This window comes from Ipomoea nil, unplaced genomic scaffold (genome assembly GCF_001879475.1).
Source record: "Ipomoea nil cultivar Tokyo-kokei standard unplaced genomic scaffold, Asagao_1.1 scaffold2283, whole genome shotgun sequence".
Lineage (NCBI taxonomy): Eukaryota > Viridiplantae > Streptophyta > Magnoliopsida > Solanales > Convolvulaceae > Ipomoea > Ipomoea nil.
The window spans coordinates 941,709-958,801 of NW_017618711.1; the positions used below are offsets into that span (position 1 = coordinate 941,709).

The 17,093-nt window shown below is 36.8% G+C and overlaps 2 protein-coding genes across 2 annotated transcripts in view; both read right to left on the reverse strand.

Moving 5' to 3' along the window:
• Positions 1 to 210: 210 nt before the first annotated feature.
• Positions 211 to 5,618, reverse strand: LOC109151148 (LEAF RUST 10 DISEASE-RESISTANCE LOCUS RECEPTOR-LIKE PROTEIN KINASE-like 2.7). Its single transcript, XM_019299065.1, has 4 exons — positions 5,036 to 5,618; positions 3,091 to 3,114; positions 2,863 to 2,904; positions 211 to 1,417 (listed from the first exon to the last, which is right to left on the reverse strand). The coding sequence occupies exons 1-4, from the start codon at positions 5,616 to 5,618 to the stop codon at positions 327 to 329; spliced, it is 1,740 nt and encodes a 579-aa protein (XP_019154610.1). The 3' UTR covers positions 211 to 326.
• Positions 5,619 to 6,954: 1,336 nt separating this feature from the next.
• Positions 6,955 to 17,093, reverse strand: part of LOC109151270 (LEAF RUST 10 DISEASE-RESISTANCE LOCUS RECEPTOR-LIKE PROTEIN KINASE-like 2.4) — a 32,672-nt gene continuing 22,533 nt past the window's right edge. Inside the window, exons 3-7 of the mRNA XM_019299193.1 lie at positions 10,419 to 10,460; positions 10,209 to 10,250; positions 9,055 to 9,105; positions 8,882 to 8,922; positions 6,955 to 8,090 (exon numbers count right to left, since the gene is read on the reverse strand). Coding sequence (XP_019154738.1) covers positions 7,038 to 8,090; positions 8,882 to 8,922; positions 9,055 to 9,105; positions 10,209 to 10,250; positions 10,419 to 10,460 — 1,229 coding nt within the window. The 3' untranslated portion in view covers positions 6,955 to 7,037. The remainder of the gene's footprint in view (positions 8,091 to 8,881; positions 8,923 to 9,054; positions 9,106 to 10,208; positions 10,251 to 10,418; positions 10,461 to 17,093) is intronic.

A 17,093-nucleotide genomic window follows, 5' to 3' on the forward strand; every position in this document is an offset into this window, starting at 1 on the left:
ATAAATGCATAAACTCCGATCCACCCTACAATTCAGCTGTCCTCACCACAATCTATTTACTTCTGCTCTCCTTCTCATTTAACATACCATAACCTAATCATTACCATACCTGATACCTACACAATTATATATACTAAGACTAACCATACTGATCAGGAGACAACAGTATCTACATATTGTAATTAAAAAAATTTATATTACATGGCTTCATTATTTAATGGATGATTTCAACTCTAATACTCTGTATGAGAGTTATGAATATTTATCGAATTTGTTCTAACATACTTAAAATCCTTCATTTGATACATTATGGACCCTTTCCTGCCTCAGATTTCTGTGGTAACTGATGAAGTAGAGGACTGCTGAGGAAACTCATCAGTTGGAGGACAGAAATGTGGTTTTGGTGGGATCTGCAAGGAGTCGAAGCTTCCCTCCAACATCTCAACCGCTTTTCTTATGGAAGGGCGGTCTGCTGGATTCGTTTGGATGCACCACAAACTAACCAAGATCATCTTCATTGCCATTTCTTTATCCTCCTCATCTGTGATGCCTTCAAGACTGAAATCTAACCCTTGCTCCAGATGCTCATATATCCAATTCGGGAAATATAAGTCACTCGTCTGACCAACGTGTACGTTCTCCCTTACTCCCACCATGTCGATAACTGTCATGCCATAACTATAAACATCAGACTTGTGTGAGACATTTCCAATGCTTCCGAAGATAACTTCTGGAGCAATGTATCCTATTGTTCCTCTAACACCACATTCTGATAGCGATACAATGCTCCCCTCTTTCTTGCACAATTTTGCCAGGCCGAAATCTGAGATTTTGGGGGTGAAATCCTTGTCCAACAGAATGTTATTAGGCTTAATGTCAAAGTGCATGATTCTTGTTTTACACCCTTTGTGCAGATATTCTAGTCCTCGACCAATGCCAATTGCAATCTGGTACAATGTCTTCCACGCCAGACAACTCATATTTTGTAACCCCTTGTTGCCTATGTACTTGTCTAACGATCCATTAGGCATGAATTCATAGACCAAAGCTCTTTTCTTCTGGTAACAGAACCCCATAAGAGTAACAATGTTCACATGGGAAGTTCGACTTATGCTAGCAACCTCATTTATGAAATCTTCTCCAGTCCCCTTTGTGTTCAATAGCTTCACAGCTACTGGGCATCCATCAGGCAGTTTTCCTTTGTATACACTACCAAAACCTCCTTCACCTATTTTGTCTTTGAATGAATTGGTCATTTTCTTTATATCCAAATAAGTATATACCTTGGTAGCATTGCATCCATTAGTCCTTATGAATGCTTCAATTTTTTTTAGGCTTTCATCATCACTCTTCCTTTTGCAGAAGCGGATTATATACGTTAAAGTTATTATTGTTCCGAAGATGCCAAGCGGATAAACTGCATATATATAAAGGTTGAAATTAGGGTTACATTCTAAAAGTAAATGCTGGTAGCACATCTAATGCTAGTAGATCAGAGCATCAGATTATCAAGAAAGATGATGTGATGGAAATCAATGGCGGTTACTTTACCTAGATGTATTGGGAAGTTATGAAATGTTGGGAAAATAAATTTTGAATAGCCGTCTGCAAGATGAAATAGATGTTAAAATGTTATGCAAAACTGTAATACACAAATATAGGTTGTTATATTGTGGAGCATGGTCCACACAACTGGATGAATCATGGTCTCAAAATGGCGTCGTTTCTTTTAAGTAAAGAAAGTTATTATATTTAAACAAATCTCGTATTTATGTGTATTCATAACAAAATGAAATTACAACATATCTAAAATGAAACAGTATCACATATTGTGTTTATATTATCAAATGAAACTATAATTGAATTGAAATGATACTTTAGCTATGTTGAAATGGAACTTCAATATGTATAAAATGAAACTGAATAACATGTCTCACATATTGAGTGTATATTGTCAAATAGAATTGTAGTTGAATAGAAATGATACTTTAGTTTTGTTGAAATAAAACTACAGTATGTATAAAAAAAGAAACGGAATAGCATGTCTCATATATTGAGTGTATATTGTCAAATTGAACTCTAATTATATCAAAATGATATTGTGATGGTGTTGTAATGAAACTACATTGTATATAAAATGAAATTGAATAACATTTTCACATATTTTAGTATATATTGTCCAATGAAACCATAGTTGAATCAAAATTATAATTTAGTGGTGTTGTAATAAGATTACAATGTATATAAAATGAAATTCAATAACAAATAGGACTATTGTATGTATAATGTCGAATGAAACTGTAGTTGTGCTCACTGTTGCAAAAAATCAGTCTAGGCGCCAGGCACCCCTTGACCGTGGTGATTTCCCCCCTAGGCACCCGCCTAGCGCCTAACTTGGCCGATTAAACCGCCTAGCGCCTAACTCGACCGAGTTAACTAGTCCATTTCGATCGAGTTAGCTGAGTTAACCCAGTCGGCTCAGCCTTGCTAATCTTTTTGCATTATATATATATATATATATATATATATATATATATATATATATATATATATATATATATATAACCTGGAGGGTGTGGTTGAGTGGATGAGACTCATTCATCCTTAACCAAAGGTCAAGGATTTGATTCTTGATTTTGGGAATGGAGTCCACGGTGGAAACCAATTACGCGAAAAAGGTGCCTTTCCATTTATAAAAAGAAACGACACCGTTTTGAACCATGTTCCACATTAAAATTTGCCCACAAATCTATAGTGGGCTTCACACGCTTGATCGGGAAGAAATATGTAATTACTTTCTTTAATGCATTCTGTATACGTATAGTTCACCAAACTACCCAGAAATTCAGGATGATTACTTACCTTGATCATCTTTCATATTATTGCCAAGCAATTTTCTAGATTCTGCAAGATGAAATATATGTTAAAATGTTATGCAAAACAGTAATACACAAATCTATAGTGGCTCTCACGCTTGATCAGGAAGAAATTATTTTAATTATATTCTGTATACGTATAGTTCACCAAACAACCCAAAATGTTTTGTATGGAAATTAAAGATGGTTACTTTACCAAAATGAAATTTCACACCAGTGCTAAGCCCCTTTTTATATTCTGCAAGAGGAAATACATGTTAAAAATGTTATGCAAAATAGTAATAAACAAATCTATCTTAATTAAAATAAAAAATCATATGAAAATAGATACACATCATTCATTAAATGTTATGCAAAATACTGAAATAGTATTACATAAAAAAATATATATATATATATAGTACTCCACATCGTTATTAAATGTCATGAAAAGTTAAAAATTATGCAAAATTAATGTGGCAAATACACTAAGGTATATGAATGAATCTAAGTTGACTATAGAATACGAGTATGTAGGTTCAGGCAACTGTGACCGGGAGTCGGATGTTCCCAAGCAATTCAAGTACAGATTAGGTGAAAGTCTAATTAAAAGTCACCCTATCTTCCCCCAGGCATGGAATGCGCCTTATATATAAAGGGTCCAGGGCTCGCCATGCATGTGAGCCACGTGTGGTTGAATTATTATTGTGAAAGTCCAAAAGAACCCCCACCCCCCAAGGCATTGAATTATTACTGGACATCCATCAGCAACTACAAGTTAGTTTTATATATTGGGAGAAGTTAATTATATATATATATATATATATCGATAATTGTGTTAACCGTTATATTGAATTATTATTAACTACGATGTATATCTTTATAATTATAACATTATTAATAATAAAACAAAAGTTAGTTAAAAATAAAATAATTAATAATATCACAATGATAATAATAAATTTTAATAATAAATATTTTAATAATAAATAGTTAACTTACCAAATACATTTTTATAACTGGTAAATACTATCAGCTAGTGCAAAAAAAAAAAAAAAAAAAAAAAAAAAAAAAAACTATTAACTGATTAAGCCAACTAACACAATCACTTATCAACTAAACCAATAACTTCATGCCTTTAGTTAACGGCTAATCGTCAAACACCCTTTAGTTGTATATTTTCTAGATTTCATGATATCCAAAAAGTTCACTTTGTTGCTAGTTTATAAAACGTGGAGGAAAATCTAGTCATGTTGGGCTGACCATTATTGCAAATTAAATTAATGTGATTTCACCTTCATTTTGTCTAGTAAATTCTGTTCTGATGAACCAGTCAGTTGAGTTCAAACTTCTCTCCAAATTAAAAATGAAAACACCATTTGTTCCATTGCCGTTTAATGGAAGAAGTCTCTAGAATAATCGTTGCAAGATTTTTCCTAATAATATATATGTTATATATTATATATTAGAGCTAAGTGGTGCAAGTTGACTAGACTTATTAACCAGTTTGGTTGGATTAAATGGCTAGATGTTGTTATTCAACCAGATTATGTGTCTAATATTGGATTGATGAGATACTGGTTATTTATTATATAGCATTTTAGCACATCCAGTTACGTTACTCATACTAATAGTACACCCCAATACACCATCTGTGGTTTTGAGTTAAGTATGAGACAATAATAACTACCGGTATACCATTTAACAGGCAACATAACAAGATATCAATAAAAGACCACTGCACAACAAGACATCAACTGTGGCTATCAACACTGTTTCGCTTTCCTTTCTATTAGGTTAGATTATTGTTATGGAATATATATAATATATGGAATCTCTATAGATTAGGTAGGTAGTTAGACATATTAAAACTTGTTTCTATTCCAAGACTTCTAACATGTATTTATAGAGTTTTGTATTCTGTTTCTATATGTGAGATTTATACACTTTTTATTTACTTTCATACAATATATATTTTCTCATTCCTTATTCTTCATCTCTGTTTCGAAGAGTGGTTGTTATTTTCTACCCGTCAGGCATTTAGATCTTTCAAATTCAACAATTATTATTTAGTCCCGTTAGATTATTTGTCTAATATATGTAGTATATGAAAATTAATGAAATGTTTTATAATAAGGTGTGAAAGAGTAGAGAGATAGCGAAAAGGGAAGGGAGAATACCATTGCTATGAGGATTACTGTAGGTTGACGAAGAAGAAGTTCCATTAGGGCAGTAGCAAACAAATTGTGTTGAAATGCCATTGGAACCGCATCGTCCCCCTGACCTCATGCACTCCTCGCACAAGCTATTATTTGCTTTCCACTCCACCAAAAAACCACCACCCGCAGATGTTCTTAGAAGGTCCTCAGAAACAAGGGAAGCATTACCTAAAGCCTCAAAAGCTCCTTGAGTGACAGTATTAATATTGCTTAACAGATCATCTCGGGCAATAGTGGCCGTCTGCGCCGGCCGGTTGCTGGTATTAACAACTCTGTATTTCACCGATTGGATTGTGATTTCCGGCAAGTCTTTACTGCAGTCCAGCTCAAAGCTTGGATGGCCGCAGTAGACCGGCCGGCTCCCTCCCCAGAAAGGGTAGCCTATGTTTTCAATATTGGCGCAGCTGAATGCCTCACCACACCTCACATACACATCAAGACAGAAATTTGCAGGCGTGTGGATGAAGATGAGGAGTGTAATGAGTGAGAGCAATGATTTAAGACTAAGATTGGAATCCATATTGGCCGGGTGATCATGAAGCATTGCGGTTTAGCTACATATGTGCTGTTTAACTGCTAAGAAACTTCAACTCTTGACTTTTAGTTTGCTTATGTCAGATTTTTGGACTTGGTATTTACAGTAGTTACGTTGGTAATAGTGACATAGAGCAGACCCTGTAAATTACTGCATATTATTTAGATACTAGTTGGCTTAGTCGTGTGCACGCGTTTTGGGCAAAACTTCATGTCCAACAATCAATTAGTCTGTTCTAATTTTTAAATAATATATATAATTGTTATATGAAAAAATATAAGTCCAAAATGATATTAATCTTAAAAAATATTGCTTGGGGATAGAAATCATCTAAGTAAAGATTTGATTATTTCATCTTCCTTTTCAACTCTTGAACCTTGGTAGTAGGTGAAGGAGCATGAGAAGAACTTGCATGGTGAAGGAGCATGAGAAGAGCTTGCATGGGAGTGGAAGAAACATATGGTTCATCTTAATGGGTGGCAACCTGCAACCTCAACCTTAGGCAACCCCAAAGCCACTAAGGATAACTATGGGAATTTTTATTTTTTATGCTATATATATATATAAGCTTTGCTACATAAAATGAAAGGATTAAATAATATAATGTACATTGAGAACCACGGTCAAATTTCACTGCCACAAATACAGGTTAAACTCTACCAGAAAAATATATTTTCCAATGAAAGCCAAGCAGTGAACAACACAAAAACACAGTCAGATTAGACGGTAATAAATACGAGTAACAACTTTAAGGAAAAGCCACCCTATTGTTACAGCAAAAAAATTAAAACAGCCATAAAAATCTTAAATTAATAGATATTAAGAATGTTGACATAAAGGCCATCAAGAACTGGGATAGGAAAATTCTAAAAGTTTTGCACTATCTCCACATTCACAATCAGTAACACAAGCGACAAAATCGCAGTAATACTCAATGCCGACCGCATCATTTACTCCTGGCTGACCTGTTCCTGTTCGTCATCAAATTAAATAGGGAAAAAGGGTCAAATAGGCTCTCAAACTTTTGTTAAAAAAGTCAATTAGACCCTCCAACTTTTTAAAGGTGCAATTACACCCATGAACATTTTAGTGCAATGATGCCCAAATACAGGTAAATAACCTGCTATCATAGGTCATTGAAGATTCGGCTTAATTCCGACGTATTTTCCGGCGATCGGTAGAGAAGGCAACCCAAATTTGGGTTGAATTGCATCTCTAATATATATTAGACGGTTTCATTATTTAATGGATGATTTCAGCTCTAATACTCTGTATGAGAGTTATGAATATTTATCAAATTTGTTCTTACATGACAAAACAGTGTTTTACTTTGTTGAAAACAGCAGGTTGGCAGTATTATTTAGATATTATGTCATAAGATCCCATACTTAAAATCCTCATTTGATACATTATCGACCCTTTCTTGCATCAAATTTCTGTGGTAACTGATGATGATGTAGAGAACAGCTGAGGGAACTCCGTTGGAGGACAGAAAACTGGTTTGGGTGGAATCTGCAAGGAGCCAATGCTTCCCTCCAACATCTCCACCACTCTTCTTATGGAAGGGCGGTCTGCTGGATTTGTTTGGATGCACCACAAACTAACCAATATCATCTTCATTGCCATTTCTTTATCCTCCTCATCTATGATGCCTTCAAGACTGAAATCTAATCCTTGCTCCAGATGCTCATATATCCAATTCGGGAAATATAAGTCACTCGTTTGAGCCGCGTTTACGTTCTCCCTTACTCCCACCATGTCAATAACGGTCATGCCATAACTATAAACATCAGACTTGTGTGAGACATTTCCAATGCTTCCGAAGATAACTTCTGGAGCAATGTATCCTATTGTTCCTCTAACACCACACGCTGATAGCGATACAATGCTCTGCTCTTTCTTGCACAGTTTTGCCAGGCCGAAATCTGAGATTTTGGGGGTGAAATCCTTGTCCAAAAGAATGTTGTTAGGCTTAATGTCAAAGTGCATGATTCTTGTGTTACACCCTCTATGCAGATATTCTAGTCCTCGAGCAATGCCAATTGCAATCTGGTACAACGTCTTCCACTCCAGACAACTCATATTTTGTGACCCCTTGTTGCCTATGTACTTGTCTAATGATCCATTGGGCATGAATTCATAGACCAAAGCTCTTTTCTTCTGGTAACAGAACCCTACAAGAGTAACTATGTTCACGTGGGAAGTTCGACAAATGCTAGCAACTTCATTTATGAAGTCGTCTCCAGTCCCCTTTGTGTCGGTCAATAGCTTCACAGCTACTGGGTTTCCATCAGGCAGTTTTCCTTTGTATACACTACCAAAACCTCCTTCACCTATTTTGTCTTTGAATGAATTGGTCATTTTCTTTATATCCAAATAAGTATATACCTTGGTAGCATTGCATCCATTAGTCCTTATGAATGCTTCAATTCTTTCTATGCTTTCATCACTCTTCCTTTTGCAGCAGCGGATTATAAGCACCAGGGCCGGCCCTGGAGCAAGGGCAGGCTGGGCCCTTGCCCAGGGCCCATGCTTGGTGGGGGCCCACACTCCCTTCCCTCTCATTTATATATATTGTATACATGTACAAGTAAATAATATACATATAATTTAATTGAAGTTGAAGTAGCATAGTTGGTAGGTTACTTAATAATTAGTATATATGTTATAAATAAAGGTCAAGGGGTCAATTCTTATTACTAACATTTTTTAATAAAGATCTCTAACATTTTAGAAAATAAAATCGTAATTTGTGAGATTTATTTTTAGATAAGTAATTTTAGTACTTATATTTAAAACATATATTTTTTTTATGAATTATCTAGTCAATGTAATATATAGAAATTTCTATTACGTGTCATTGTATTTAACTTACTCTAGAAAAACTTGATATTGATCTTACTAAAAGAAACAATATTTATAAAAATCATATCATATAAATGTAGAAGATTTGTGATTTATAATATATTTTCTATTCAAACTATTTTATCCAACTAATTATATTTCACGTTTTTTTTTTATTAATATGTGTATCGCATTTTAAAGTATTTTAATTTTTTACCTCCAATCAAAAAGATTTTTAGATCTACATCTTTATTTTTAGACCTACTATGTATGTAAAATTGTTAAAAATTGTGAATCTTATTTCAAATAATTTGAATTTAATATTTTTTTCTTTATGTATGAAAATATATCTTAACTTTAAAGGTAGGGCCTATTTTTCTTGTCCTGCCCCGAGCCTATAAAATGATAGGACCGGGCCTAATAAGCACTAAAGTTATTATTATTCCGAATATGCCAAGCGGATAATAAACTGCATATATATAAAGGTTGAAATTAGGGTTACATTCTAAATGTAAATGCTGGTAGCACATCTAATGCAAGTAGATCAGAGCATCAGATTATCAGAAGATGATGTGATGGAAATTAATGGCGGTTACTTTACCTAGATATATTGGAAAGCTACCAAATGTTGGGAGAAGAAATTTTGAATAGTCTGCAAGATGAAATACGGAGTAGATGTTAAAATGTCATGCAAAACACACAAATCACGCTTGTTATACTCTGGAACATGGTCCAAAACGGCTAAAGAAACAACAATCGTTACATTTTAACAAATTTTTGTATTTTTTTGTGTATTCATAACAAAATAAAACTATAGTATATCTAAAACAAAATTGTACCGCATATCGTGTTTATATTATCAAATAAAATTGTAATTGAATTGAAATGATACTTTATTAGTTGTGTTGAAATTAAACTGCAGTATGTATAAAATGAAATTGAATAACATGTCTCACATATTGAGTGTATATTATCAAATAGAACTATAGTTGAATAGCAATGATATTTTAGTTTTGATGAAATGAAACTACAATATGTATAAAAATAAATTGAATAACATGTCTCATATATTGAGTGTATATTGTCAAATGAAACTGTAATTATATCAAAATGATACTGTAGTTGTGTTGTAATGAAACTACAGTGTATATAAAATGAAACTGAATAACACTTTCACACATTTGAGTATATATATATTGTCCAATGAAACCATAGTTGAATTAAAATTATAATTTAGTGGTGTTGTAATAAGACTATCTATATAGTGTGCAAAATATGAAATTCAATAACATGTCTCACTGTAATAAGACTATTGTATATATAATTTCGAATGGAACTGTAATAATTGTGCTGAAATGAAACAACAATGTATATAAAATGAAACTGAATATGTTATACAAATAAAACTAATTAAATAAAACGGCACTGTTTTGGACCATAGTCCATAGTAAAATGGGCAAATTATGTGTGGACCATGGTCCACGCAATATTATGTGGACCATAACAAAAAGTATATTTTTAATATACTAAAAGTACATTATTTTTGTACTGAATGTACATTATTTTTGTATTGAATGTACATTATTTTATAGTAGATAAAATATGGTCCACCCAATTTCTTGAGTAAAATGTGCTCACAAATCTATACTGGGCTTCACACGCTTGATCAGGAGGAAATCTGTAATTACTTTATTTAATGCATTCTGTATACGTATAGTTCACCAAAACACCCAGAAATTAAAGATGGTTACTTACCTTGATCGTCTTTCACATTAATGGCAAGCAATTTTCTAGATTCTGCAAGATGAAATATATGTTACAGTGTTATGCAAAACAGTAATATACAAATCTGTAGTGGCTCTCACGCTTGATCAGGAAGAAATTATTTTAATTATATTCTGTATACGTATAGTTCACCAAACAACCCAAAATGTTTTGTATGGAAATTAAAGATGGTTACTTTACCAAAAGGAAATTTCACACCAGTGCTAAGCCCTTTTTTAGATTCTGCAAGAGGAAATACATGTTAAAATTGTTATGCAAAGTAATACACAAATCTATCTTAATTTAAAAAAAAAAAATCATATGAAAATAGATATACATCATTCATTAAATGGTATGCAAAATATAGTACTGTATTACACAAAAAAATAGTATTCCACAAATGTCATGAAAATTTAATGTTATGCAAAATTAATGTGATAAATACACTAAGGTATATGTTCTCGAGCAAGTACAGGTTAGGTGAAAGTCCAAAAGTCTCCTCCCCAAAGGCATTGAATGTGCCTTATATATAGAGGGTTGAAGGGGACACATGTCGGGGGCTCGGCATGTGAGTTACGTGTAGTGCATGCATTGAGGTGGTCAGAGGCATTGCTGGTTTGCCCACGCGTAAAGATATTATTGACACGCTCGTTTCTAATGTGATCGAGTAGAGTCTCATTAACTGTGCTTGTCTTCTAGTCTAAAAGGTCTCACGAGCTCAGGGCGCCCGGTCCAAACAGTGGGATATGAGCTAAGTTTAAGGTATGTTGTACAGTAGCTATTATTGTAGACGGTGAAATTGCATCTCAATTTGGGTCGGGTAGGACCCGAATGGGATCGATTGGGGTAGGAAAGTGCACCCCATGGCGTACAACATATGAACCGAGCAAGTATATAGTCATACTCCCAAGGGTTATTCCCTATCAAGTAGCCCCCTTAGTCCGTGCCCCGAAACTAGCTTAGTTTTTAGGGGCTCAAACTACCAAGTTTGATCAAACCCCAGTCATAAAAGACTCTTCACTGAGTAGAAGTTGTGTGCGGCATGGGTCTACGATGGAACGTGCGGATCTCTATTCATCTCACTTCGCGTGATATGTGTCACACCCTCGACGGGTCGACTGGGATCTGTACCGAAATTTCGAATTTTCCCCGCATCCTCCACCTATAAATAGAGCATAGTGGTGGGCCATAATTACACTTCTCTTTGTGCAATCTTGAAAACTTCTCGAGTTGAACACTTAAGCAATTTGATAAGCCCAACTCAACCGAAGCTTCCAATCACGTTACCCAATAAGTCCTTGCTCTTGAATTTAGTTATTTTTTCTTATTCAATTTTAGTTCTTAGTCCGTTCGGTTAGCTTCCCATTCTAACTTTCTAAGTGTCCTCCCCTTCTAAAGGAGGATTCATGTTGGATTCGGACAACCAAAATATCTCGGTCCGGGACTATGACGACCGGCTTGGATGTAGGGCCGATCGCCAACTATTAGGTGATGATCTCTCGAGCAAAGCACGACATGTTCTCGAGACCCCACACAAATATCTCCTTGTAGCCCCTGATTGTCTATATGATTCGAGCTCGGAGGTCGGGCGAGAAGCCAATCCCCACCTTCACTCCTGGTCAGGTCGGTTGAGGTCCCACACGACCTCCTTGGTCTCCATTGAGGGATTAGATCGGGGTCGCTCTTCCTCCCATAGTGTCTTCTTAGCTATGGTGTGGACCTGGAAGTCTCTCCTCCTAATTTGAAGGCATGCCTTCAAGTAGGAGCTATGGTTGATCTTCTGGTTCTCACGGGAACTCCACCTCCCGTTGGGGTAAAGAACTTGAGGCACAAGTGTCCATGGAAATTAGGCTCATGAGGTCCTTCAAAGCATGTCGCCCTAGGATGATGTTGTGAGTGCAACTGATCTTCACTACCACGAATTTCACTTCCCACTTCCTGACATGGGATGGCGTACCGATCTCTACTACGATGTTGATAAGCCTTCCGTATTGATGGAGTCCCCAGTGAATCCGAACAACAGGGTCCTCACCTATCCCAACTGGTTGCTTGACAACTCGAGTTGGGTGAAGTGTTATTGTACATGACATTCGGTGGACAATTACGTCAACTCGACCTTGATTACTAGCACGTCTCGGTGGGGTAGGGGGCCGTATGGGAGGTCATCATTAGTGAAGGTAATGGGTTCCCTCCTCAACCTCTTCTCGTGTGGGGGTCGCACGACCTCGCCCACATAAAAGCTTCGTGCTCACTTCTTCCTTTCGACTAGTGTATCTCTGCCCTCCGATCCACCAAAGATTATGTGGATTACTTGCTTCTTCTACGGGTGCAGATTGTCTAACTCCTTTTCTTCCTCCTCAATGAGCTGATCGAGCTCCCTCGTGTACGAGCCCGAGGTGGATGGCCCAAAACCACCCACCTTCTTCCACACATTTCCTGAGCCTTGCCCTTACCCCGGCATCTTCACGAATTGCCCGAGGTAGCCTCATTGAATGAGATCCTTGATCTAGCGCTTGATGATCATGCATTCATTTGTATCATGCCCCGACTGGTGGTGGAACTGGCAATGCTTGGCAGGGTCCACTTTCGAAGATATTTTATACATTCACCAAGGTATTCCACGATCCCCATGTCCTCCACATGGTATGTATAATGATAACGAGATGCGTTAGGGGAGTTAGGTAGCATAGTAGAGTTAGTTTAGGCCCCTCGGCGTGCTTTAATCCCGATGACCTCGAGGCATGATGATTCTCTGTGGCTTGAGGTGCTTTATCTTTTTGACTTCGGCCCTTCTCCTCATCCTCCTTCCTTTGCTGATCGTTCGCGGTCGGCCTCAGCCCTAAGGGGTCTCGGGCAAGCACTTGGGCGCCCAACCGTCCCAAGTAGGATTCGGTTCGATTCAGTCGCCCTCTATCTGTTACTTGGTGCTCTCGTCGGTTTTGGCTAGTATCACCACCTCGCCTATCTAATAGTCGAGGTGAATTGACCTCCCCATCAACCTGAGCTCCTCGTGCTCGAGGAGGTCGGGTGCTCAATTCCCCATCTAACCTTGGAGGAGGCGGGGTAAAGGTGGGCACCCCTTAGACACTTCGACCCTGAGCAGAGGGGGTTGAACACCTCCTTATAGCCCCTCAACGAGGCGGGTCAACAAGGTTACAACTAGGGGTGTAAAAGAGTCGAGCGACTCGCGAGCCGCTGGGTCAAAGCTCGGCTAAAGCTCAGTCAACTTCGAGCTCGAGCCGGCTCGTTTCGTAATCGAGCCGAGCTCGAACTCAAATATTTTATGCTCGTGGCTAGTCGAGCCGCTCGCGAATCATATATATATAATTATAGCCCAGCGGCTCGGTCAACTTCGAGCTCGAGCTTTAATTTTCATTTTTGAGCTCGAGCCTATCTATTGTTTATCTAACCCGAGCTCGAGCTCGGCTAGGCACGTTTACACACCTAGTTGCAGCTTATTGAATCGCAGCCACTGCACTCCCTCTCGGAGGTCTGTGCCAAAGGTGGGGCTATGGGAGCCAACTCGGTATTGTGCGGTTGTTGTTGAATTGAGTCGATCCCAAAATCTGGGTGGCCGATAGGATTGTTATTTACGGAGACTCATTACTGCAATTCAGCCCAAAATCTGGGTGGCCGCAGTAGGCCGGCCGGGTCCCTCCCCAGAAAGGGTAGCCTGTGTTCCCCTCCCCAGAAAGGGTAGCCTGTGTTTTCAATATTGGCGCAGCTGAATGACGACTCACCGCAGCTATACTCATCATCAGGACTACTGCGATTATTTTGACAGAAATTTGCAGGCGTCTGGATCAAGATGAGGAGTGTAATGAGTGAGAGCAATGATTTAAGACTAAGATTGGGATCCATATTGGCCGGGTGTCTGCCTCTGATCATGAAGCATTGCGGTTTAGCTATCTATGTGCGGTTTAACTGCTCAGAAACTTCAACTCTTGACTTTTAGTTGTTTTTGTCAGTCAATGTCAGATTCTTTTTTGTTTGTTTGTTTAGAGCAACCATGCGAATTGTTTTTTCTTGGTTTTTGTCAACTTAAAAATTTTAGCATTGTTTTTTATTGATGTGGCTGTTTTTTCCTCATGCAAAACATACATTTTTGTTAGGATTAAAAAAAAAGAAAAAAAAAAAAAGAAGACGCGCTTGGCATGCACTGTCCGCCCCAACGTGAGTGTGCGTGTGAGCGCTTTAGAGTGGCCGATATTATGGCGATAAATGGTTGTTAGCTGATTGTGTTAATTAGAATGTATAAATAATTGTTAACATTAACTGATTGTAGAAAGGTGTTTGGTAAATGAGCTGTTAGCTAAAAGCTGTTTGATAGAAAAGTTAATTGAAAAAGCTGTTCAAAGCAGCTTTTTAATTTTTAATATTTTGGAATTGATTTTTTAATCAAATCAAACAATTAATAATGATAAAAATACTAAAACATTAAATTCTTGCATGCCATAGTATTATATATTTTAAAAATATATAGGCAGGACCGGCCGGCCAGACTTAAAATTAAAATCCAGACCTCAATCACGGGCTGAATTATCTCAAGGGAAGGAACTACTGAGTTGTTACCATGGACCCCTTGCAAGGTGAACCGTTGATCCTAAACGATGTATAAATTGTGTATTTCCAGTATTCCAATTATAAACTTTTAGAATATAAATTGTGTTCCTAAGTCAAAACACATACCAACTGTAGAAATATCGTGTAACTGCAGTATTTGAAAGAAACTTGTGAATACAAAACAAGGTAATCCGTAATCAATTATATATATGTTAACATTGTGTGTTCATAGTATACACATTATGAATTTTTAAAAGGTAAATTGTGAACTTTTAGTATGTAAATTGTAAACATTTAGACCAATAATTTGCAAGCATATATACCTGGAGGTGCAGGAGAGTCTGAACAAGTAGTTTGATTGGTGACGTTGTTAAAACCACACCTTCCCTTAGATTTAGTGCAGTTATCACATGCCTTACTATCCATCTTCCATCTAATCTCCTGCCCCTCTTTAAGTGTTTTCATTAAATGCGTCGAATCAATAAACCCTCCATTTCCAGCACCAACTACTGCCACTGGAACTATCATGCTACTGCTACAATTTACAGAAACCCCAGTTCCTGCTGGCAATACATAAGCATCATTGCTATTCCCACAAGGAATAGTGACTATCCCTGGAATATTATTAATTCCTCCATGGCAACCATATAGAAAGGTGAGGTTTGTGTAGGTGGTCGTATATTCAAAGAGCGAGTTATCCAGACTGGTGTTAAATTCTTAGGGGCAATTTCCTTCCATCATATCTTCTCTGACTATCTTCATTGTTTTCGAAGTCTGATTGATTTCCAAGACACAATATGTCTCGTCCATGATATCAATGGTTGTGTTCCCCTCATTGCAGGACAGCTCAAAACCAGGATGACCACAGTACAGAGAACCATTGTAGCTGCGAAAAGGATATCCCACATCACTGATATCACCACAGTTGAACATATTTCCACAACTCTGATAATAATAAAATTCTTCTGGAGAATCCGGATTGCTTGAGCCGCGGGGAAGAGGCATTAGGATCAAGAATTGCAGGATGGGAAGGAGAGGGAGAAAAGAGAACCACCCAAAGCTTCGGGAATTCATATGCAGAAAGTTACAGTGAATTAAAGGGGTAAAGTTGCATTGTTTGGAAAATAAACAAATACGGAGTACTATATATGTAGTTTTTAGAGATAGATGAGAGAAACAGAGTTAGGGAAGATATTGAGGAGATTGATATATGTTAGGTGGCAAATCACTTTCCTGGTAGACTTTGTAATAATTGTGTTCAGTTGAAAGAGTCTCATATTAAATTTCTAGGAAGTGATGAGGAAGTGTAACTTCCTAGAAATTTAATATGACACTCTTTCAATGAAAATGGAATTGAGAGGTCATGGAGTTCTAGTAGGAGAGGTATTGATTCTTTGTGGTTCAATATATTGAGAAAGTATATATGAATAGATAATACATTCTAATAGAGTCAGTAATAGTACTCAAAAAAAAATTCTAGGAAGTGAGTGAAGTGATTGATGAAAATGTAAAAACAAAGCCTCTTACGGTGGAGAGAGGTGAGAGGAGAGATTTTTCAAAAAATAAAATAAAATTGCTAGGGTACTGCAAGATACAATTCTTGAGAAGCAACAAAAAAAAAAAAAAAAAAATCCACAGTTTCGCCTGTCATTTAATTGATCTGAGTGTCTGACTAATAAGCTAATTTGGCTAGTTGATCTGATTGGTCTCTTCCACCTGTTTGAATAAATGCATAAATTCCACCCTACAATTCAGCTGTCCTCACCACAATCTATTTACTTCTGCTCTCCTTCTCATTTAACATACCATAACCTAATCATTACCATACCTGATACCTACAGAATTATATATACTAAGACTAACCATACTGATCAGGAGACAACAGTATCTACATATTGTAATTAAAAAAAATCATATTACACGGTTTCATTATTTAATGGATGATTTCAGCTCTAATACTCTGTATGAGAGTTATGAATATTTATCAAATTTGTTCTTACATGACAAAACACTATTTTTACTTTGTTGAAAACAGCAGGATGGCAGTATTATTTAGATATATTATATATGTCGTAAGATCCCATACTTAAAATCCTCATTTGATACATTATGGACCCTTTCTTGCATCAAATTTCTGTGGTAACTGATGATGATGTAGAGAACAGCTGAGGGAACTCGGTTGGAGGACAGAAAACCGGTTTGGGTGGAGTCTGCAAGGAGGCAATGCTTCCCTCCAACATCTCCACCACTCTTCTTATGGAAGGGCGGTCTGCTGGATTTGTTTGGATGCACCACAAACTAACCAATATCATC